The sequence below is a fragment of the Neofelis nebulosa genome, chromosome 16 (genome assembly GCF_028018385.1).
Source record: "Neofelis nebulosa isolate mNeoNeb1 chromosome 16, mNeoNeb1.pri, whole genome shotgun sequence".
Classification (NCBI taxonomy): Eukaryota; Metazoa; Chordata; class Mammalia; order Carnivora; family Felidae; genus Neofelis; species Neofelis nebulosa.
Genome location: NC_080797.1, coordinates 14,183,450 through 14,205,766, shown reverse-complemented (window position 1 = coordinate 14,205,766; position 22,317 = coordinate 14,183,450). Strand labels below are relative to the sequence as shown.

General features: G+C 60.7%; 1 protein-coding gene across 2 annotated transcripts; it reads right to left on the bottom strand.

The window, feature by feature from the left end:
- Nucleotides 1-4,513: 4,513 nt before the first annotated feature.
- NOTUM (notum, palmitoleoyl-protein carboxylesterase) lies at nucleotides 4,514-12,988 on the bottom strand. Of its 2 annotated transcripts, none has more exons than XM_058703878.1 (12): nucleotides 12,899-12,988; nucleotides 11,291-11,652; nucleotides 10,135-10,187; nucleotides 9,959-10,054; nucleotides 9,427-9,487; nucleotides 8,928-8,986; nucleotides 8,457-8,559; nucleotides 7,552-7,743; nucleotides 7,327-7,427; nucleotides 6,635-6,782; nucleotides 5,423-5,470; nucleotides 4,514-5,192 (listed from the first exon to the last, which is right to left on the bottom strand). In XM_058703878.1, the coding sequence occupies exons 2-12, from the start codon at nucleotides 11,623-11,625 to the stop codon at nucleotides 4,886-4,888; spliced, it is 1,503 nt and encodes a 500-aa protein (XP_058559861.1). In that variant the 5' UTR covers nucleotides 11,626-11,652; nucleotides 12,899-12,988; the 3' UTR covers nucleotides 4,514-4,885. The 2 variants fall into 2 exon arrangements, with proteins under 2 accessions (XP_058559861.1, XP_058559862.1); XM_058703879.1 differs by lacking the exon at nucleotides 12,899-12,988 and adding an exon at nucleotides 12,527-12,636.
- Nucleotides 12,989-22,317: the final 9,329 nt, after the last annotated feature.

The window sequence follows — 22,317 nt, the reverse complement described above, 5'->3', positions numbered from 1 at the left end:
CAGCATCCCAGGGCCAGCGTCCATGGCTGTCCCACGTCCCCCCGCCCCTGCGGCCCCCTGGCCCTGCAGAGCACGGGGGGCCTCAGTGGCCCTGCCCAGGAGAGAGCTGTGGCCGGTGTGGCCCGGCCAGGGGCCTGGACGGAGCAGCAGGCGCTGTGTCTGAGCCTGGGTGAAGCCCCTTCTGGCCACTTAGTCCCGCATTTCCCTAGCTCCCTGCGCGTGGAGCCCGGCCCTGAGTTCTCTGTGCAGGCGGGCCTGAAGCACAGGGAGAGGCAGAAGAAGGGGGGTGGGGGGGTCTGCTCAGGGGCAGCCCCCCTGCCTGGGCCCTGCAAACCTCCCCTTGCCAGTTCTTAACCGCTCCCCGCCCGGAGGGGCCTACAGAGCTGGAGAGATCACACCAAAATCGGCTTCCTTTGCTTTGCAGTCGGGCTCTGCTGCCCACAGCGGTCCGCGTGGCCACGCTGGGGAACAGAGGCCAGGCTGGGGGGCTGCTTCGTGGCTGGGATGGTAGCCGGGACCCCTGGGAGCCTGACATGGGACACGTTCCAAATTCCAGACACAGACTCCCCAATTGCTTGGCGCAAGGCTGCTCGGTGGTGACGTCTTCTGTTCTCAAGCCTCCACTCACTTGTCACAATTAAAAAAACACCGAGAGGGCGCCTGGGTGGCTCAGTCGGTTGAGTATCTGATTTCAGCTCAGGTCATGATCTCGTGGTTCGTGAGTTTGAGCCCCGCGTCAGGGTCCGTGCTGACAGCTCAGAGCCTGGAACCTGCTTCACACTCTGTGTCTCCCTCTCTCTCTGCCCCTTTTCTGTTCATGCTCTGTCGCTATCTCTCAAAAATAAATAAACTTAAAAAAAAAAAAAAACACTGAGAATCTAGCTTCTTGTAGTGCGGAAACAGCAACTAAATGTTCAGTGAATTTAGCCTTTTTGGGGGGTCAGTGAAGGCCCCTCTGAAGAGGGGACAACTTGGCTGTGAGCTGAGTGATGCCACGAGCAGGTGTCCACACGACAGAAAGGCAGGGGTGGCTGCTGTGTGTGCTCAGGGGACACGGAGGCTTGGTAGCTGGAATTTGGGCACGAGGGCTGGCGGTGGGGGCAGGACAGCTGGGAGGGAGGCTCTGGAGGTCCCAGCCACTCTGATGGCAGCCACGGGGAGCGTCCGTGTGCACATCTTGCCCGTGCTGTCGGATATTTTGGCTTTTTTTTTTTTTTTACATTTCTATTTATTTTTGAAAGAGAGACAGAGACAGAGCGTGAGCGGGGGAGGGGCAGAGAGAGGGAGACAGAGAGTCTGAAGCTCAGAGCCCCACGTGGGACTTGAACCCACAAACTGTGAGATCATGACCTGAGCCAAAGTCGGACGCTTCACCAACTGAGCCACCCAGGCGCCCCGGATCTTTTGGCTTTTTCTGAAGTGCGGAGTTGAAGTTCCAGGCTTCAGGTCCCGGGCAGCAAAGCTTATGCTCTGGTCATCACGTACCGGAAAGCAGGGCCATGGGTTTGGAGTGAACGTTCTGAGCACTTTTTTAATCAACTTTTTACATCTTAGAGCAGTTGCAGGATCGCAGCAAAACTGCCGGGAAGGTCCAGAGCTTGTCCGCGTGCCCGCCCCTCGCGCACAGCCTGCCCACGCACCTGCCACGGTGCTGTCGGAAGCCTCGTGCAGGGACGTTTCGCCTGCTTGTCCCTCCCCCACCCCGGCAGCCCTGGATCCTTGTCCTGTCCCCAGAGCTCTGCCTTTTCCCAGGGTGCCTGGCACTTGGAATCACACAGCCTGGAGCCTTTGCAGACCAGCGTCTTTCACTCAGTAATATGCATTTAAGGTTCCTCTAGGTCTTTTCCTGGCTTGGTAGCACATTGTTTTTTAGTGCTGAGTAATTGTCTATCGTTTGGATGGACCACAGGTTATTCAAGAATCGGATGCTCGGGGCGCCTGGGTGGCGCAGTCGGTTAAGCGTCCGACTTCAGCCAGGTCACGATCTCGCGGTCCGTGAGTTCGAGCCCCGCGTCAGGCTCTGGGCTGATGGCTCGGAGCCTGGAGCCTGTTTCCGATTCTGTGTCTCCCTCTCTCTCTGCCCCTCCCCCGTTCATGCTCTGTCTCTCTCTGTCCCAAAAATAAAAAAAAAAAAAAAAAATGTTGAAAAAAAAAAAAAGAATCGGATGCTCAACCGAATGAGCCCCCCAGGCGCCCCTGGTCTTTTTTTTTTTTTTTTTTTTTTTTTTTTTTAAGTAGGCTCCACACCCAATGCGGGGCTTGAACTCACAACCCTGACATCAAGAGTCAGTCGTGTGATCTATCGACTGAGCCAGCCAGGAGCCCCCAACCCCCCTGTATTTAAAGTATGTCCTGAGTTGGGGCGCCTGGGTGGCACAGTCGGTTAAGCGTCCGACTTCAGCCAGGTCACGATCTCGCAGTCCGTGAGTTCGAGCCCCGCGTCGGGCTCTGGGCTGACGGCTCGGAGCCTGGAGCCTGTTTCCGATTCTGTGTCTCCCTCTCTCTCTCTGCCCGTCCCCCGTTCATGCTCTGTCTCTCTCTGTCCCAAAAATAAATTAAAAAAAAAAAAAAAAAACACGTTAAAGTATGTCCTGAGCATTTTTGTTCCCATGGGAGAGTAAAAGCAGCACCATTTCTAGAAAAGCCGAGAACTCAGTGTGGAGAGCCCTGCGTGTCACTTGCTGAGTACTGAGGTTTGGCCGCCCCACGGTCCTTGAGTGTCCTGGGCTCGTTTTGTCACTGGTCCGGCAGTGAAGCACAGCCCGGACAGGCCACTAGGCCGGTGGTAGGTCTCATCTCTCTCTTCTTCCTTGTCGGGAACGCGTGGAGAAGGGTTTGTTCATTTGGTGACAGAAATCCCGTCGGGTATAACCCACAGGTATGACGTTCAAAGGTGCACAGCCATCTGAGGAGCTGCCTGCTCACCCCCCAGCCCGCCTCGGACATCTGTCCGATGGTGCCGATGTTGCTGCCCCCCGCTCTTCTCTGCACAAAGAGCTGGGGTTTAGACGGCGCCGCTCGAGTCCCCTGTCCAGCTTGATTGTGGCCCCTTCCAGTGAAGCCCCCCCTGTTGGCCCCTCCCAGCCCCCTCTCCCACCGGGAGTCCCCCATCCACGGGGAGCCTGAGGAAGGGCCGCTCCCCCGAGCCAACAGTCCCCCCTGGATTCCCCTTCTTTCGTCTACAGCCCTTACCCACCCCATCCCTGAGCTCACTGTCTCCTTTGCCCTTGGGACCGCACGGGTTCCCACAGAAGACCATGGGGCCGCGGTCCCTGGAGACCCCAGGTGGGCCGCTCAGCGCCACCTGGGGAAGCCAACATTGGTGATGAGCGGGCCCAAGGTGGGCTGGGAGGGGCCGCGGCGCTGCTCGGCAGATGACACGGGCCCTCGGGTTCTGCCCCGATCCCTCTCCGCCCCACGGTGGCCCTGATGTGTTGGCAGAGCTAGCCAGACCCCAGGGCACGGCCCCCGACCTTGCTGGGCCAGAGGGTGCCGGGCCTCTGAGATTCTCCTGTTCTGGGAACAGGTCTGGGCTCCTGACACGTGTGGTGGGTGCAGAGCCCAGGCTGCCTGACAGGGATCCTCCCTCTGTCACAGAGGCGGCCTCTCCGGGCCTCAATTCCTTCATCTGTCACTTGGGGATTGTAATACTTGAGGGCAGCTGGGGCGGTTGGGGGGGGGGGGGTTGTCACCATGCAGGTATGCTGGGGTGCCCGAAGCAGGGAGTGCCCGGCTCCCCTCAGTAAGCCCTCTGGGCTCTTTGCCCCCCCGCTCCCCCTGCGCCGCGCGAGGTGATGTCTGTCGTCCAGCCCGAGGCGACAGGAACACCACTGGTACACAGCTCTGTGGGCCTCAGACACGGTGCGTGGTGAAAACAGAGGCCACAACAGAGGGTGTGCGTGCGTGCGTTTGCTGGGGTGCAGGGTCCCCGGGACCACCCACGGGAAGACTACCCCTGTGTTCTGGGAGGCAGGGTGGGGGCTGGGCCCAGCGGGTTCCGCCCGGGAATCTGCATCTTGGCGTGTGCACGGGTGACCTCATAAGAACCAATAATGCAGTGCAAGCTTTTAAGAACGCTTTAGCTGGATAGGGAGTGTTTTTCCGGGGTGAGACAGTTTGGAAATGAGATTGCTGGGGGTGGTGTGTTGCCGAAGGGGCAGGTGCCCCGCCAAGCACTCTGAGTGGCCTCGGTGCGCGCCGTGTGAACGTCCCCAGACGGGAAAACAGAGACATGGGAGCTGTGATTGCCATGTTGGTGTCTCACCTGTGCTGTGCCCGTGACTGGTATTTGCTGAGTGGACGAACAGGACACGAGGTGGGGTCCGTGCCCCCCACGAAGGGGTCAGAGGTCAGGGCTCCCTATGGCCCCCGCCCCCAGTACCCCTGCTGCCCTGGGGATGGGGGAGGGGGTGTGAAACGGGCAAAGTGCCCATTCAAATAAACACGCCTGCAGGGGGAGGCTCTTTTGTTGTCTTTTTTTTTCATTATTTAAAAAAAATATGTTACAAAACAATATCATTAATCATATATTTCTTATTTTCCTTTTTTAAAAAATTAAAGTAATAAAAAAGTCATTTTATAAAATAATACAAAAGGCCAGGAGAGGCTGAGGCTGGGGCTGGGCCAGCGGGCTGGAACCCGGCGCCTGGGGCTCCCCAGCGAGGGCAGGCGGGAGGCAGGGCTGGGGCTGGAGGGCAGGTCCACGGTCTCCCCTGGCTGGGTCCCCCCCTCCCAAGGCAGTGGTAGAGGGGCAGCGAAGGCTGCTGGGAGGATGGCCAGGGCCCTGTCTGTCCTAGGAGGGGCAGGAGAGGCCAGGCAGGTGGCCCTGGGGTGGGGAGCCCGTGGCGGCGGCCGGCCCTCAGTGCCAGCTCCCGGGGCGGGACCCCTAGCTGCCGCTGCTCAGCATCCCCAGCAGTTTACTGGGCTCCAGGCCCTGCTGCTGCGCCACGGTCTGCACGTCAAAGCCCATGTGCATGAGGAACTGGGCCACGTTCATCTCCTGCCCCGTGAACTGGTCCCGGATGGTGGGGCAGGAGGGGTTGCAGTGGGGCCAGGGGCAGCTGTCCACCAGGTGGACGGGGCAGCCCTTCAGGGGGGCTTTGCCGGCCTTGTGGCTGTCGTGCAGGCTTCTGTCCCAGCAGTGCAGCGCCCGCGGCAGCGAGGTCCCCTTCACCTGGACGTCCGTCCAGTGGCTGCAGACAGAAATCCAGGTGGGGCTCGCTCGGCATTGCTACCACCGGAGGCGGGCTGACTCTGAATTCTTGCCACACAGCCGGTTGTGTAAGCGGCATCGGAAGCCCGAGACAGAAGCCCTTCATACAGAGCCAGAGAAGGCAGGTGGCGGCCAGGTGGGGGGGTGGGGCTGTGGACGTTTGGAGCGAGAGCCAGGGATGCGATCTATCCAGGGCATGGGGACACTGACCTTCGGATGATGATCTCGTGGGAGAGGCAGGCGGGGGCGAAGCTGGCCCTGTTGGGGAGCAGACAGTCAGCTCACAGAGAGCACCTCCAGCATCTTCCCCACCCCGGTGCCCACAGGTCCTGACGCTCCAGCCCACGCCCCTGGGCACCTCTCTCTGGCTCCCACCTCCTTCCTGTACCTACTGCTCTGGACCAGGCCTTGTCCCCACCAACCCATGGGCTCCCCTACAGACCCTTGTCTCTTTCTGCCTCCTAACCCGGCACAGAGTCCACCCCTTCCAGGCACGGCCCCCTGGGCCATGGTGGGATGCTGACCCGGACAGGTGAATATTTTGCTGTTTGTTTGTTTGTTTGTTTAATAGGCTTCATTTCTAGATTCACATTAAATTTTTTTTTTGACGTTTATTTATTTTTGAGACAGAGAGAGACAGAGCATGAACGGGGGAGGGGCAGAGAGATGGAGACACAGAATCGGAAGCAGGCTCCTGGCTCTGAGCCATCAGCCCAGAGCCCGACGCGGGGCTCGAACTCACGGACCGCGAGATCGTGACCTGAGCCGAAGTCGGACGCTTAACCGACTGAGCCACCCAGGCGCCCCTCTAGGTTCACATTAAAATTGAGTGGAAGGTATGGAGATTTCTCACACACCCCCTGCCCCCACACCTACAGCCTCCCCCATTATCAGCATCCCCCACCAGATGGCGTGTCCGTCACAACTGACGAACCTTCAGTGACACACAGCTATCGCCAGAGTCCAGAGCCCCGGTGCACTCTCGTGCTGGACATCGTAAGGGTTTGCACAAACGGATGCTGACGTGTGTCCATATCACGGTCTCACACCGAGTAGTCTCACTGTCCTAGGAATTCTCTGTGTCTGTGCATCCCTCCCCCTTTTCCCAACTCCGTCCTCGGTACCGAGTGAGCTTTTTACGGACCCCGCAGTTCTGCCTTTTCTGGGATGTCACAGAGTTGGAATCGTACGCTATGTGGCCTTTCTCGGACTGGCTTCCTTCTCTTGGTTACGTGCGTTTACGTTTCCTCCACGTCTTTTCAGGGGTCAGAAGCTCATTTCTGTTCAGCGCTGGGCAATGCCCCTGCTCGCAAGGCGGCTTCCTGTTTTGCCATCTGTGAGGCCGCTATCTTTACGTCAAATGGTTTACCGCCTACCTAGAGGGGCGGGAGTGGGGTGGGGTGGGGTGGGCAGGACACTCACGGCACATCCTTGAGCGTGTTTCGAAGCTCGCGGCCCAGGTTCTGGATGTACAGCCACTGGCCCTCCTGCACCGGCTGTCCCGTGAGATGCACGTTGTCCACAGTCAGCTGGGCCTCATCAAACAGCCACTGCACCACGAACACGGGGCCTGGGGGGCACAGCTCAGCTGGGCCTTGCCTTGACACTCTACCCTCCACCCCGGGGCTAAGGGCCGCTGAGGTCCAGCCAGCTCCACGGCAGGCTCACAGGCCCTTGGAGTGCTGGCTACCGGCCCCCCTCACAGTGTGCTTGTCTGAAGAAGTACCTTGTTACCTCCCCCACCAACCTTGGCCTGGCTCCCAGGGTGTGCACTGTGACCACAACTTGGTGGTGGTGTCCCTTCAAGTGGGGGACTGAGGAGGGACGGCCGAGGCCCACCGAGGGCGGCACTAGGATTCAGCTGCCAAGCACATTCCTAACTGTGACTGTGGACAGGGTGACCCACTGTCCTGGTCGGCCTGGGACCGAGTGCACTTTCAGTGCTGAGACCAGGCAAGTCCCAGGCAAACCTGGACGGCTCAGTTCCCCCGCCCCCATGTGGGTGGCCTGCGGTCTCTGCACCCAGCTCTAGACTCCAGGCTGGAGGAAGCCTAGACCCACACCCCCTGCTCCCCACCCTGCCCCGCGAGTCCCGCCCGCAGCCGGCCCCTCACAGCGCAGGGTCGGGTAGACTTTGTAGCCAAAGAAGCAGTTCCACTCCTCGCCGTCCTTGAACTGGTGCCGACAGCGCTCCGGGACCACCCCGTTCCAGTACCTGCGCCAGGGCTGGGGGTCAGGCAGCCCCGCCCCGCCCCGCCACCTCCCCCCCCCCCGCAGCCCCGCCCCAGGCCCTCCGCCCCCGAGCCGGCGAGCCCAGGAGGCACCCCCGGGTCTGGCACCTGATGCCGCGGCGTATGGCCTCCGTGGGCGCGCACGTGACGGTGTCGACGCAGTCGGTTCGGCGGTACTGCTTGTTGTCCAGGAACCAGCCCGAATCAGCCAGGCCCCGCACCTGGATGGCCGGGTAGCCCAGCTCCTCCAGCTGCTCGGCCACGCGGTCCACGTTCAGCAGCACCCCCGTGCCCCCCGCGCTGGGGAGGAGGCAGTACGTGAGGCCGGGTGGCCGCGGTGGGGCGCTCGCCTCCCCCGAGCCCGCCCTGCCCCAGCCTAGGCCCGAGAAGGGGCCGGGATCCTGATGCTTCCCAGCTGCCAACACGCTCTGTGTTCCACATTCGTGTGCAAGACCCACAGGCCTTTGGGGGTCACGGAGGCACAGGAGGGGCTGGCAGAGCTCCCGACACTGAGCTAAGTGGCAGGTCACCCACTTCCTCCCCCTCCTCTCTCCCTTCCTCTGTCTCTGACTCGGTTTCCTTATCTGAAAACGAAGACAAAACATATGGCCTCAGACCCCCTCAGGTATTCCACCGATGTCCTCGGGGCCCTGCATGCCTGCAGGGGTGCAGCCACCAGGCGTGATCCCGCTTGCAGGGACCCCAGGCCTTGGAGAAGGTACACCGGTCCACAGCTAGCCCCTAACCGACTACCTAGGCCACCGTCATCCAAGGCTTCCCTGGCATCCAGCAACCTCGGAGTCCAGAAGCATCCTCCGGACAGCTTCCAGCTACACAGCACTGTGGAGCGGAACCCCTGTGACGCTCCAGTAACACAGACCCTCCTAGGTGCCCTCCCAGGCCTGGAGAGGCGTGAGCTCCCTGGAGCCCAAGGCGCAGCCCCTCCTTGCCCTCCACACCTCTAATCCCGCCACACCCCATGCACACACAGGCCCCCGCCCTGCCTGGCCCACCTGCTCCCTGCCAACAGCAGCACCTTGGCCCCGCTCAGCCCTTTGCCCAAGAGCTCTCGGACCACCTCCTGGATGATGAGGGCACCCATGAAGGCATACTCGTCTGCAAGGAGGAGGACCGTGGCTTCAACGGGAGGCCTGGACAGGAGCAAGGCCTCCCAGCTCCAGGTTGGAAGGAGGAAGAATTCTAGCTGGGGGTCTGGAGGTCCTTCCGGGGGATAGGGTCAGGGGCTGAGGTGAACTGAAGGGAGGTTGTCAGGTGCGTGAGAGATGGGGCCCCTCCCCAGGGGACACGCAGGAGTGAGGACCTCCGAAGGGGTCAAGCCAGCCCTGGACAACAGGCAGTGGGTGCTTGGGGCAGGCATCCCGGGACACACGGTCAGAGGATTAGAAGGAGTTACAAAACAGGGGCCCTGTCCTTCCTGCCGTGTCCTTCGGGGCAGAGAACAGAAGTTACAGCAAGGGACTCACTCTTCTCAGACTTGGACGAAGCCCCACTCCAGACATCGCTGGAGCAGTAGGGGATGAAGCTGTGACAACGGACGGTGTGAGTTTGCCATAGTCCTCTGCTGCCCAAGGCCCTCAGGAAGGACCCCTCCCCAGGAAGGGTCCTGAGGACAGGACCGCCTGGGAAAAACCTCTCGGAGGACAAGATCCTCCCAAGGACAGGACCTCCTGGGAAGGACTCCCCCCAAAAGGAAGGACCCTCCCCAGGGAGGAACACCCCCCATGGGACTCCCCTGGAAAGACCCCCCCCCCACCCAAGGACAGGAATCCCTCATAGGTAGGAACCCTCAGGGAGAATCTCCCCAGGAAGGACCCTCCAGGTGGGACCCGCCCCCAGGAAGGACCCCACCCCCGCCCAGGAAAGACCCTCCCCAGGGAGGAACACCCCCCATGGGACTCGCCAAGAAAGAACCCCTCCCAGAAGGACCTCCCCCCAGGGAAGGACCCTTCTGCTCCCTCTTACACCATGTTGGCATTCCACCAGTGGGGGTTTTCCTCTGGCTGGGAGGACAGGATCCCTGTGCCTGTGGTGTCGGAGGGCAGAGGCAGTGGGTCTTTCTGTTGGGAAGGGGTGTGTGGGGATGGGAGCTACGGGAATGTGTGGGGTGTGGGGGATCCTACTTGGCCACGACAAGGGAGGTAGGCCAGACTAGCCATCTGGACGTGACCCCCGACCTCCACCACCCAGCACTGGCTGCTGTGACCTAGGGATGAGGGGTGTAGAAGCAGCCATAGTAAGCCCCCCCCCCCCCCGCCGTTCCACTCTGTTACCTGTGGAACAGAGTGAAGGATGATAGGTGGGTGCCCCCTGACCTTAGGAGGGTGGGAGAACTGGGGGGTGGGCGCAGTGGGGGCTTTCCTAGGGCTCTAGGGAGTGAGGAGGGCAAGGGTTCTTCCAGAACTTGGAACTGTCAGCCCTACCCTACCCTGCCCTACCCCTCAGGCGGGAGCTGGGGTGGGGGGTGGGGTGAGGGGGGGATCGGCGACTTGCTGACCTGTGCGGGTGCGCGGCCAGTCTCTGGAGCTCATGAGGCGCCGCATGGTGTCATAGCGGGAGTCGCAGTTCTCCCGGTTGAAGCAGTACCAGCCACCTGCGGGCACAGCCACCATGTCAGGGCCCGCACGCCCAGGGGCCTCCGCCCTCCTCGCCGCCTCGGCTCCGGGGACGCACCTTCCAGAAAAAGGAGCCACCGCCGACTGCCCTTGGATTCCTTCAGGTAGTAGCTGCAAGGAGGGGGAGGGGGACGGGCGGAGCGGGTGGTCAGCTGGGGCCCGCAAGGACCCAGCTCTGGGGAGGAAAGGGTCATTCCACCTGTCGCCCGGCGCACGCGCCGGCCGCACGGGGGCGCCAGCGGCCAGGCCCCGCGGAGCGCGCGCGGCCCCGCCAGCGGTGGCGGGTCCCGGGAGGTGGCGCTCGTGGGGCGGGAAGGGCCTCGAGGGGCTGTGTGGTCCGTGGAAAATCCCCACGGCCCGCCCCGCGCGGGACCTGCTGTAACCTCGGCGCCGGCGGCGGGGCGCGGGGAGGGGTGGGGGCGGTCTTGCTGGGCTCGGGACCTCCCGGGGACCCGCAGTGGTGCTCGGAGACCGAAAAGCACCCTCTCTAGAGGAGCGTGCACGTGGGGCGGGGGCCCTGGGACCGCCAGGAAGGCGTGGAAGGGCGCGAGTACCACCGAGGCCCGACCTAACGTCCGGTCCTCGGGCTGTCGACTTAGCTGAGGGTGTGGGGGCCCCGACCCCTCCTCAACCCTCAGCCTCACATCCTTCCTTCGTATACATCGGGGCTGGACAGGGGTGAATGCCGCAGCCCAGGTCCTTCGGTCCCACCTGCGCCCCTTCCCCGTCCCTCTGGCTGGCTGGGATCTCAGGTAGTCCCGGCAGCAGCAGGGGGCGGACAGGGTCGCTGTGGAGCTGGGGTGGGGGTGGGGTACCGCAGGACTCTCCCCGCCCCGCTGCGTCGCCTCCTGCTGCTGGAGCCAGGGTCATCTCCCCGCCCAGAGACCGAAGGACGCGAGCAGCGGGGCAGGGCACCGGTGGCCGAGGGGTCAGTGCCCGGCCTGGCCAGAGGCCACCTCTCCGAGCGCTGCCCCCACCCCACCCCACCCCACCCCCGCTGCGGGTGCCCGCCCCGGGTCCTCCGCAGGGCCAGCTCCTCTGCGAGCCCGACGGGAGCCCTCTTACCCCCCACCCCGAGGAGGGGGGGCGGGCGACCAGCGCCGAGACTCCGTGCGTCCGAGGGGGCACGGAGGCCGGATGGCGGCCGAGCCCGGCGGGGCGGCCTGCAGGGGCGCGCCGGTCGGGGCGGGCGGGCGGGCGGGCGCAGGCCTTACCCGGCGGGGCTGCCGTCGTTGCAGGTCACCGACGTGTTGAGCAGGAGGTGCAGGCGCAGGTCCTCGTTGAGCTGCTGAGCCGAGCAGGGGTACAGGGACTGGGCCAGGCTTTTGACCTGCGCCATGAAGCTGTCCATGTTGCCCTCCACGGCGGTGAAGTCCAGCGGGAAGCTCTCCACCGGCTGCCCGGCCGCGGGTGCCGCCTCGGCACGAGGCGGGGAGGGCGGCGGGGGCGGCTGCTGGCCGCGGCGCCGCCAGGTCTTCCTGCCCTCGCCGCCCCCGGCCCAGTGCAGCAGGCCCAGCAGCAGCAGCAGCACGCGCACCCCTCGGCCCATGGCCGCGCCGCTCGGGCCCGCGGCCACCTGCGGAGAGCGGGCGGCCTTGAGGCGGCGGCGGCGGGGGTGGGGGCGCCGGGCCGGGGGCGCCGGGGCCGCGGGGCGCCGGCCGCGCCTGCTCGCCCGACCGGCTGCCCGCGCCGGGCCCGGCGGAGGAAGCGCGGGCGGCTCGGCGTCGAGGCTCGGGGGGCCGGGCGCCGTCGGCCTGGGCTGCTCGGGCTCCGCGCGCGGCCGGCGAGGGCAGCGCAGGGTCTGGGTGCGCTGGCTCCGGCCCGCGCCAATGAGCGGCGGGGGCCGAGCCTGGGCGTAGTTTGCGGGGGCCGCGGCGGCCCGGGTGCCCGCGCGTTAGATGTGCCGCCGCCGCCGCCGCCCGGCTCGGCGGAGGGGGAGGGGGCCGCGCTCGCTCTTTTCTTGGCGGAGGCATCGCCTTTTCTTCCCAAACCGCAAGCCTGACGGAGGGGCCTGGCCTACCCCGCCGCGGCCGCCGGAGGCGCTCCCGGCCCGGCTCCGTGGGGGGCAGCGCGGCCCCCGCGGTCCCCGGCGGCTCCATTCCCCCCGCGGCCGGCCCGGCGCCGCCGCCGCCGCCGCCGCCGCCGCCGCCCCCATCCCCACCCCCGCCCCGGGGAGGCTGGAAGGGGCGGCGGGGGCCGAGGGGAGGGGGGACGCCACGGGCAGGAGCGGGGCTTTTCCGCGCCGGGACTCCGCCTGCCGCGCAGGGGCCGGGCCCGACGGGCCTGGGGGCGCAGGGCGGGCGCGCTCACCTGAGCCGCCGGGGTCCCCCCTCACCCTGCTGGCCAGGCCCGGAGCCGCCGGCGGGCGACCCGGGCCCCGGCCCGCACCCCACCCCCACCCCCACCCCCTCCCACCGCCCGCCCCGAACGCGCCCGAGCCCCGCGCTCACCGCGGCCGGCCCCGCGGCCCCGGCTCCTCGGCGTCGCTCGCCCTGCGCCAGCCCGCTGGGACGCCGGCTCGGCTGCGCTCCCCCTCTGGCGCTGGCGCGGAGCCGCCCGGGACTTTTATCCAGCGGGGCCCCCGGGATCAAAGCGACGGCGGACACAGGGCCCCGCGCCGAGGGGCCGGCAGCAGCGGCGCCGGGGCCTCCAGGAGGAGCGGACAGGTGTGGCGCGGGGCCCCGGCGCCCTCGGCGACCTGCGGGGAGGCACCGGGCGTCCCGGCACGGCGCCACGGGGGAGTCGCCCGATCCTGCGCCCGGATGGACGGATTCTGGGCGGCCCTGGGAGGCAGTGGGGCCAGAAGGGGCGCTGCCACTTACCGAGGTCGGCGGGCCTCGGGGTGGGGTCCTGGATCCTCCCTGCGTGAGCCCTGGCTGAGTGCTCCACGCCGAGGACCCCCAAGAACCTTTCCGTGCCCCGGCCGCCACTGAGAGATGGGGAGGGGAGGGGGCGAGGATCGATGAGAGGCCGGCTGGGTCTCCCCTCAGTGACCCCCCCATGTGGCCCAGTCTGTCTGGCCCATCACCTCACCTTCCCAGCGCACCTCACCGAAGACAGAAGGAGATTCTTTCTCAGAAATCAAAACGGGGTGTGTGTGTGTGGGGGGGGCAGGTGTTTGCTTAGGAGGCTTCTACGGGTGGGTGGGGAGAAAAAAAAGCGTTTCTTCACCCTCCACACCCACAAAGTGCTGTGGACTGCTTTAGTAGACCTTTTCTCCTTTCCCCTCCCATCTACAGTCCAGCGGATGCCATCACACCCATTTTAAAGATAGGGAACAGGCCTTGCCTTTGGGGACAGGGGTCCAGAACTGGGTTGCGGGGGGGCTTCCTGAGTCCGTCTCCTAATTCAGGGCAACGGGGAGGCTGTGTTCACACACACACACACACACACACACACCCCCGGGAGGCACCTGCAGCCCCTTCTGGGGCAGGAGATTAGAGGCTGCCACCCCACCTCAGCCCCCCTGGATTGCTGCTGGCCCCACTGCTCTCTGTCCTTCTCACCAGGCCCGAGGCTGAGTGCTGAGCTGTACACACAGCAGGCAGCTCTGGCTGGGCTCTCAGGAAGACCAAACAGGGCCCCTGAGAGCTGGTGTTCGGGCACTCGAGGGATGTGAGGTGTGTAATGGAACCCTCAAAGCCTAAGATGAGTCTTAGGGGCCCCAGAGGTTGGCCTGGGCTGGAGTCATTCAGCTAAGAGAGGGCAGGCTGTGTGATAAGCACGGGTCCTCCCCACGGGCACCTTCAGGGAAGCTGTGTACCCATTTTCCAGATGAGGGGGACTGAGGCTCAGAGAAGCTCACAGATGTGCCGAGAGTGAGCTCTGTTCACTCAAAAATCCACACTGGCCGTCCCACCCCCACGTGGTTGGGTCAGTTTAAAGGCTTGGGACTGCCGGCCAGAGGTGGTAGCTTCGCACAGATTCCATCCAGAGGCATTCCACCTTCCCGCCCCCGCTGACCTAGGTATTGGGGACAACCTGCCTGGGAGCCCCCTACCTCTAGGAGCCCATTACTCCAAGTCCCAGGCGGGGAAGGTCGGCTTCCAGCTGGGTGGCATCATCGGGTTGGGTCGTGCCCCACACTGACCCGGCTCTGAGCCGTTTCCTGGCTGGGAGATCCAGGGCAGGACCTGTGACCTCTCTCTGTGCCTCCGTTTCCTCTTCTTTAAAGTGGGGTAATGACCGTACCTCTATCCGAGCTTCTCTTGTGGGATTATGGGAGCCCATGCGTGAAAGTGCTCAGCACGGTGGGCGGCCAGGACGGCAGTGGTGATTGCCAACGAAATTCCGGGACGAGGGAGAGCATGTATGTTGTGCTCACCGGTGTTTGCCGTAATGCGTTTTAGCCTGTACGTTGAACCAAAATGAGTTCTTGTTTTGGTTTATTCGACATAACTAGCAGAAGCGAAAAGCTTTCCCCGGAACGTTCCTGCCCGTCTGTCTGTCTGTGTCTCCGCCTTCGCCATTCCTGCGCCGTGCGACCCTGACCTGTCGCGGCAGTTGGCTGTGACACACTGACTCTGTCCTCTCCCTGCCGGCCCCCGAGGGGCCAGCTGTACCTTCTGCGCCCCAGACTCCCGCGCTCAGAGATTGCAGCTCCTGCACTCTGCCGGGTCCTCCCAGGACAGCCGGCCCTTCAGGCTGCCCAGCGCTGGGCCTCCGCTTCCAGGCAGACGCACCAGGCCCCGAGGCCACGGAGGAGGGCAGACCCTCGGCTGAGCAGCAACGGGTCAGATACCGCCTCGCAGCCAGGAGGATGGGCCGCGGTCAGAAACACGGGAAAGGACAGGCATTGGCCGGGGACGCATGGAGGACGTGTGTGCGCCGCTGGCGGGAACGTAAAATGGGGCAGCCGCTGCGGGAGACAGTTTGGTGGCTCCTCGGTGGGTTAAACGGAATTATCGTGTGATCTAGCCATCCCATGCCCAGGTATAGTCTCAAAACAATTGAAAACAGGTGTCCCAACAAAAGCCTGTATGGCACTGTCCGTGGCACCAGTACGTACAGTCGTCAAAAGGTGGAAAACCCGGACGTCCATCCACAAGTGAACGGATGGACAAAACGTGGTCTATACCATTCAGACATAAAAAGGAAGCATTGACACGTGCTTCGTAATGAGTGAATCTTAGCAACGTGAAGCCCAGTGAGAGAAGCCAGATACAAAAGGCCATATATTTTATGATTCCGTTCGTGTGAAATGGCCGGAATGGGCGAGTCCACAGAGCCAGAAAGCAGACTGCTGGTTGCCAGGGCACGTGGAAGAAGAGGGAACGAGTGACGAAAATATTCTGAAATCGGTCGAGGTGGCAGTTGCACCTGTGCGTGAACTCAATGCCGCGGAATTGTATACTTTAAAGTGATTGGTTTTAGGTTATGTGAATTTTACCTGGGAAAAACAAACAAACAAACAAACAAACAAACAAACAAACCCTATAGCTCCAAGGGGTGTGACCCATGGTGGTCACCAGGCTGGACGTAGGACACCACGTGACTGAGGATGTGCTCCAGGTAGACTGAGTGTCCAGGTGGGACATTCTCCCAGGACATGTGATGTGCACCCCCCAGCTTGCTCACTACATGGACGTCCAGGGGCCCCACATGGTGGCGGACGGAGCAGCAGAACCCCCAGCACCTGCTCTCTGCCCCCCTCCCCCCGCCTGGGGCTGGGTCTTGTATTGCCAGGTTTCTCACCTGTAAAGTGGAGACAAGAACAGCACGTGCCTCCCAGGGTCGTGAGAACAGGAAATGAGGCAGGACCAGCAGAAGCTAGGGGGCATGTGATATATGATGGTTATTACTTTGGCGTGCGTGGTGGCCATCCCCGAGGGACCAATGTAGGCTGAGGTCATGGCACCAAAGGCTCATGGAATGTCTGGAGGGTAGGAACTTAGGTTTGGGGACAAGGAGCAGGAACAAATCATCCTCCTGCGGTGGCCCACAGACCAAGGACGCCACAGATGCTGGATGTGGGGCTTGCCCTTCTCTGGCCTCTCCCCACGGCCACGTGCAGTAGACTTTGCTTTATTCCTGCCTCTTGGCTTCCTGGCTCCCATTCAGGGGGGCAGGTGCTTCCAGCTAAGCTCAGATCTGGCATATGCTCAGCTGCAAGGAAGCTGGGGAACTGAGAACCTGGAGTGGGGTTTCTTTTCTTTAGGAGGGGTATCCCCAGACACGGTTTGGGGGTGCAGGGGCTGCCGCCTGGGCAGGAAGACATGGGGGAGGGAGCCGGAGACCTCAGGTGAGTACACGGGTAACTGATGGGAGCTGTGTTCCACGTGTGAACATGTGCCCAATTCCTGGGAAGCGGCAGGCAGAGAATGAATGAACGTTTTGGGAAAAACAGAGCTAGGGCCCAAGCTGGGGCAGGTTCAGGGCCCAGGCTGGCCGAAGCCACTGAGGGAGAGGGAAGAGGGCGCGGTGGAGGGCAGTCCGTGGTGCGGGGGTCCCACCTGAAACCCCGTGTGAGGCCTTTCAGACCAACAGCGCGGCCAGAGGGCCGGGCCTCCAGGACCTCCGGTCATGCGGCAGCTGTGGACCCGGCGCCCTTGCCCAGATGTGGGACCGCCCTACACCGCACGGCTGGCTCCCTCCTGGGGCCCCTTGAGGGCCCTGAGTCTGGCTTTGCATAGCAGGAGGGCTGCTCTGAGCTCCAGCTGTGGCCTGCCCGCCGTCTGGGGCCCAGATGCCGCCTGCCGGCCTCAGCCGCCTCGCCTCGCTCTCCACCACCTGGGCAGCTCCACACCCCAGCTGCTGGCTTCTGAGGCCCCAGAGGGCACACAATCCTGCTCCCCCCAGGGGCTTGCTCTGAGAGGAGGCCTTGCTCCCTGGCCAGGCAAGAGCCCATCTCCAGCTCTGAGCCAGGGAAGGGGCCTCAAGGCCAGAGCCTGCAGTCACAGAATCTGAACCCTCTTTTGGGTTCCCCCAGGGTCCCCCCTCCCCCATTCATTAGCAGGAAATCCCCCCTGGCCTCATACTCCCAGACCTCGATTAGCAAAACGGCTTGCCTGGTGCGGGGGTGTGTGGGTCTAGGCCCTTTACAGACACTTCTAGGCTCGATGCGGGGACATGTCCTCTCCTGAGAATCAGGTGGCCATTCGCAGGCCTGCCCTGAGCAGCCTTGGGATCACTTGGCAGAAGGGACCATATATATACCCCTTATCCTGGGATTGAGAGAGCCCAGGAATTAGAGCCCCATTCACGTAGGGGTGAGGGACCCCAGGGCTGCGAGAGGAAGCTACATCATAGTGCCCCCTGTGACCGCCTCCCATCCCATCCCATCCCATCCCAGCGAGCAGAGGACCAGTGCAGGCTTTCTTGGCCCCAGACTCAACCCCTGAGGGCCTTGGGTCCCATGCAAGGTCATTTGGCAAGACCTGATTGCCTCTCTGCGCCCCTCCCCCATCCTGCCCCCCCCCCCCCCTCCCTGCAAAGCCTCAGCTGCCTGGTGGACCGTCCTGGCTGGAGGACCCTCCCGGACGCCGGCCGTTGGCTGCCCCCTGGGCTAACTGGAGTGTCAGGGCCCACCTGGGAACGGCCACCCTCCAAAGCTGGCAGGAGGAAGGGGATGGGGATGGGAGGTGCTTCTGGAAGATCTGTGGAGATGGGGCTTCCCAGGGTGTCACAGGTGCCCCACCCCTGCCGTACAGGTGAGGAGGGGCCTGGGGAGGTCAGGCCCCATGGGGAGGGCCAGAGCGGCTCCCCCTCGGCTCTGACAGCTGCTGGCTCCTTTGCACCCTAATGAGCTCCAGGCCAGCTGGTCCCCATCCGTGCAGCCTGCTGGTCCCCAGTGCCGGCTGCAATAGCGGCTGCAGGCCAGGGAGGCCGGGCCATGTGACCTTCGGCCCGTCCTCCCTCCCACCCTGTGATCTGCACGTGGCCTCTAGGGAGGCAGAAACAAACCCTCAGATCTCGTCACTGGGAACCTTTCAGCGCCAGAGACATCAAAGGGGGCAGCGGGGGCGGGGGCGGCAGATGCTTCTCTTAAAGGGCCACACCACTTTTTAATTCAAAGCAGATTCTGGGAACAGCTGTCTAGCTACCGCGTCCTCCTCGTTGTCGGAGGAGGGAGGACAGGGGCCAGAAGGAGTGGGGAGGCAGCGATCCCTGCCCTCCCAGCCCACGGCATTCGCTGCTCAGAACCCGTGAGAGGGTAGGTAGGGACAGTGCTGGGGCCCTTCCAGATTTCAGAAGAGGGCACTGGGGCTGAGTATGTCACTTTGCCAGCCGGCAGGGTGGCGACTTAGAAACTCAACTGTTTCATGAAATCAATACTCTGATCATTCTAACACGTGTGTGTGTGTGTGTGTGTGCGTGTGTGTGTGTGTGTGTGTGTGTGTGTGTGTGATGTTCTTAGTGCCTGGGGACCACCCACCTTGCTCCATGCGGGGGGGGGGTGGGGCGGCAGGGACACTGTTGGCTCACCTGAGCCCTGTCCCTAGGCTGTCTTCTGGGGGATGGGGCAGATGATAGGAAAACAGCTGCCCCAGGACCCTCATGACTCAGAGCAGAGTGGTGAGTGTGGAGGTCGCCCGGAGTCATTGTTTCATTCTCTGGCAGTGAGAAGTCACTGCCTTAACGAAAACACAGATAATTTCCAGAAAGATCTATGTTGGAAAATAGATGAGGCTGGTTAAGTTAAAAATGCCATGTAACCACGATCGTGTGTGTATGTGCATGTAAACACACACACGCATGTACATATATTTTTTAAAGTTTTTTTTTTTTTTTACTTATTTATATTGAGAGAGAGAACAGAAGGGGCAGAGAGAGGGGGAGAGAGAGGATCCCAAGCAGGCTCCACGGCCCCCAAGCAGAGCCTGATGCGGGCTCAAACTCACAAACTGTGAGATCATGACCTGAGTTGAAACCAAGAGTCGGACATCTGATCGGCTGAGCCACACAGGTGCCCTTATACGTATCTTTTAAATGCGTTTTGCTGAATTGTAAGTATGGCACCGGGCAGGGCCTCCCCCAGGGGCCCAGCACAAGGTGAACCCTCAAAAACTACTTGCTCCTGGAGGTAATAGGAGCTTTGTTTCCCAGGCCAGCCAGGCGCTTGTAACCTACAACATATGACCTGAGGTCCTAATAAAACCACATCATTTCTTTGAGCCATCATTTCTCTGGAAAATACAGCCTTGGCCCCATTTGCAATGCCCAGGAAGGTAACCTGTATTGCTCTCCTCCTCCCTCAGCATTTGGGTTGGGCCAGGCCAGGAGATTCTGTGCCTCCTGGGGCGAGGACCCCAACCTGGTCTTGCGGCCTGGCTCAGGGCCAGCAGAGGCCCACTGTGGGGCACTCACTGCCTGTGATGTGCTCTATGGCTTGGCCCCATCTCCTCGGCAGTCAGGGCTGCTGCCGCTGTCCTTTTACAAGTGAAGAACCAACCCCCACCCTCCATGCAGCCCGGAGTTCATGCCCTGACCCCTCCCTAGGCTGTCCAGCTTGTGACCTCCCCTACAACATCCGCTTGGGGACGCTCGGCACTCTGGGTGCGGTGTATGGAGGTCGAACTGGTCCTCGAGCAGGGTCATGTGGGCTGCGGTGAAAATAACACACAAGGGGACATCCGTGCCACCCGCTGGGTGAGAAGGAAGGAGGGGAAGAATTTACACCCATGTCCCTTAGCATTCCGATACATGCACTTGCTTATCTTTGCAAAAAGAAACACGGAACGGCTACCTCAGAACTGAAAGAGGATGGTTTTCTATGGGGTGAGTAGGAACGGACCAAGAGGGAGTGATCCTTTCTGGCTGTCTTGTGTTAAACTTGCAACTTTTGATGCCCATAAATATCTTGTATAACCAAACATAGCATTCAATCAAAAAAGATGAAAAAAAGACCCTAAGATTCAGAAATAAATGAACCTATGTACCAGATGACCGTAACTGCACAGAAAAAGAGAATTAATTCAAATAAAATTTGAACACTATACTCTGTACTTCTTTAGCGGTATCTGTTCTGAGGACAAAAATAACTACAAAGAGATCTTGAAATTTCCTTAGTAGGTCGGTAGTTAATAGCCAGATTGCTGTGGTGATGCTGAAGCTATTTGGAGGGAATTTTGTGACAGAGAATGGGTTTTTTGTTTGTTTGTTGCTGTTTTAAATTTTTTTTTAATTTAACATTATTTATTTTCGAGAGAGAGTGGGGATGGAGGAGTAGAGAGAGGGAGACAGAAGATCCGAAGCTCGATGTGTGCTGTGACTGCAAAGTCCTACGTGGGGCTCGAACTCGCGGACTGTGAGATCATGAGCCGAAATCAAGAGTGGGCCGCTTAACTGGCCAAGCCACCCAGGCGCCCCTTGTTTTGTTTTTTATTTTTTTTTTAATTTTTTTTTTCAACGTTTTTTAATTTATTTTTGGGACAGAGAGAGACAGAGCATGAACGGGGGAGGGGCAGAGAGAGAGGGAGACACAGAATCGGAAACGGGCTCCAGGCTCCGAGCCGTCAGCCCAGAGCCCGACGCGGGGCTCGAACTCACGGACCGCGAGATCGTGACCTGGCTGAAGTCGGACGCTTAACCGACTGCGCCACCCAGGCGCCCCTTGTTTTGTTTTTTAAAGTAGGCTCCATGCCCTATGTGGGGCTTGAACTCATGACCCCAAGATCAAGAGTCACATGCTCTACTGACTGAGCCAGCCAGGTGCCCTGGAACAGAGAACATTAGTAAACACACTGTTACTGAAAACAAGCATTGTCACTGTGGGGAAAGGGATACCTGGTTGAACCATGTAGATTTGCTTTTTTTTTTCTTTTGTAGAATAAAAAATGGTTGAATATTGGTAATTTCATATTGTTCAACCAAATATAAATATGGAATGAGGGGAGAGGAAGAAGCCTGAGATGTGGTTTGGAGGGAGAGACATTCTATGCCATCAGGATGCCAGCTCTGTCCCTGGCGAGGTCGTAGAAGGCAGAGGGGCTCCGTAACGCTGAGCACGTTCAGCTCCAGGCCTTGGCTTCTAAAGCCCACTCCCTTCTCATGGAGACTGGGGCTTCCTTGAGAAATGGCAGATTTAAATGGCTGGGGCAGGGAACATCCTGGGTGAACCTAGGACATCTTGAGTGGCAGAAGTGAAGTGCTCCGAGCAGAATGGAAACACTCAAAAGGATGCAGGGAAGATGTCACTGAGAAAGGTGCCTGCAGACCAGCTCAGAGTATGGTATCCATGTTAGATTTCCCAATGGTGTGTAGAAGTTCGGTGATTTGTAAGAGATTGGCTTGGCTCTTGGGAAACACACACCGAAGCACTGAGCGGCAAAGGTGCACGGTATCTCCAATTTATTCTTAAATAGTTCATCAAAAACTTACACATCTATATCTACAGAGAGAGAGAGATCATAAAACAAGTGGGCGGCAGGTTACAATTGGTGAGTCTAAGAGACACACAGGAGTTCCTTGTGTTGTTCTTGCAACTGTCTTCTCCTCTTCCTCCTCCTTCTCCCCTCCCTCCCCCTCCCCCCCCTCCTCCTTCTTTTTTTTCTTTTTAATTTTTAAAAAAATGTTTTTATTTATTTTTGAAGGAGAGAGAGAGAGACAGAGCATGAGCGGGGGAGGAGCAGAGAGAGAGGGAGACACAGAATCCGAAGCAGGCTCCGGGCTCTGAGCTGTCAGCACGGCGCCTGATGCGGGGCTCGAACTCATGAACCGTGAGATCGTGACCTGAGCTGAAGCCGGACACTCAACCATCTGAGCCACCCAGGCGCCCCCCCCCCCTTCTTCTTTAAAAAGTGTTTTATTTATTTTGAGAGAGAGGGAATGAGTGGGGGAGGGGCAGAGAGAGAGAGAGAGAGAGAGAGGGAGAGAGAGAATCCCAAGCTGGCTCCTCACAGTGAGCAGAGAGCCTGACGCGGGGCTGGAACTCACCAACCGTGAGATCGTGACCTGAGCTGAAATCAAGAGTTGGACACTAATCAACTGAGCCACCCAGGTGCCCCCTTGCAACTTTCTTCTAAGTTGAAATAATATAAAAATAAAAGTCATCCCCCTTCAAAAAATAAATAAATAAATAAAATGGGAGCATAGGAGCCAGCTTTAAGGAGGTCTCACTGGCTAAATTTGGATCAATTTGACCATCGAAAAGAATAATTGAATGGAAAAAGAATCTATGAATTCATATTAACATTTAAGAATTTGTTTTTAATTTTTTTAATGTTTATTTTAGAGACAGAGAGAGACACATAGACAGAGCATGAGTGGGGAGGGGCAGAGAGAGAAGGAGACACAATCCGAA

Coding starts and splice junctions, on each gene's coding strand:
- NOTUM (XM_058703878.1), bottom strand. CDS start 11,625: ATGGGCCGAGGGGTGCGCGTGCTGCTGCTGCTGCTGGGCCTGCTGCAC. Junction 5,471..6,634: donor AACACGCTCAAGGATGTGCC/GTGAGTGTCCTG, acceptor GCTCCCCAACAG/GGCCAGCTTCGCCCCCGCCT. Junction 5,193..5,422: donor CACGAGATCATCATCCGAAG/GTCAGTGTCCCC, acceptor TTCTGTCTGCAG/CCACTGGACGGACGTCCAGG.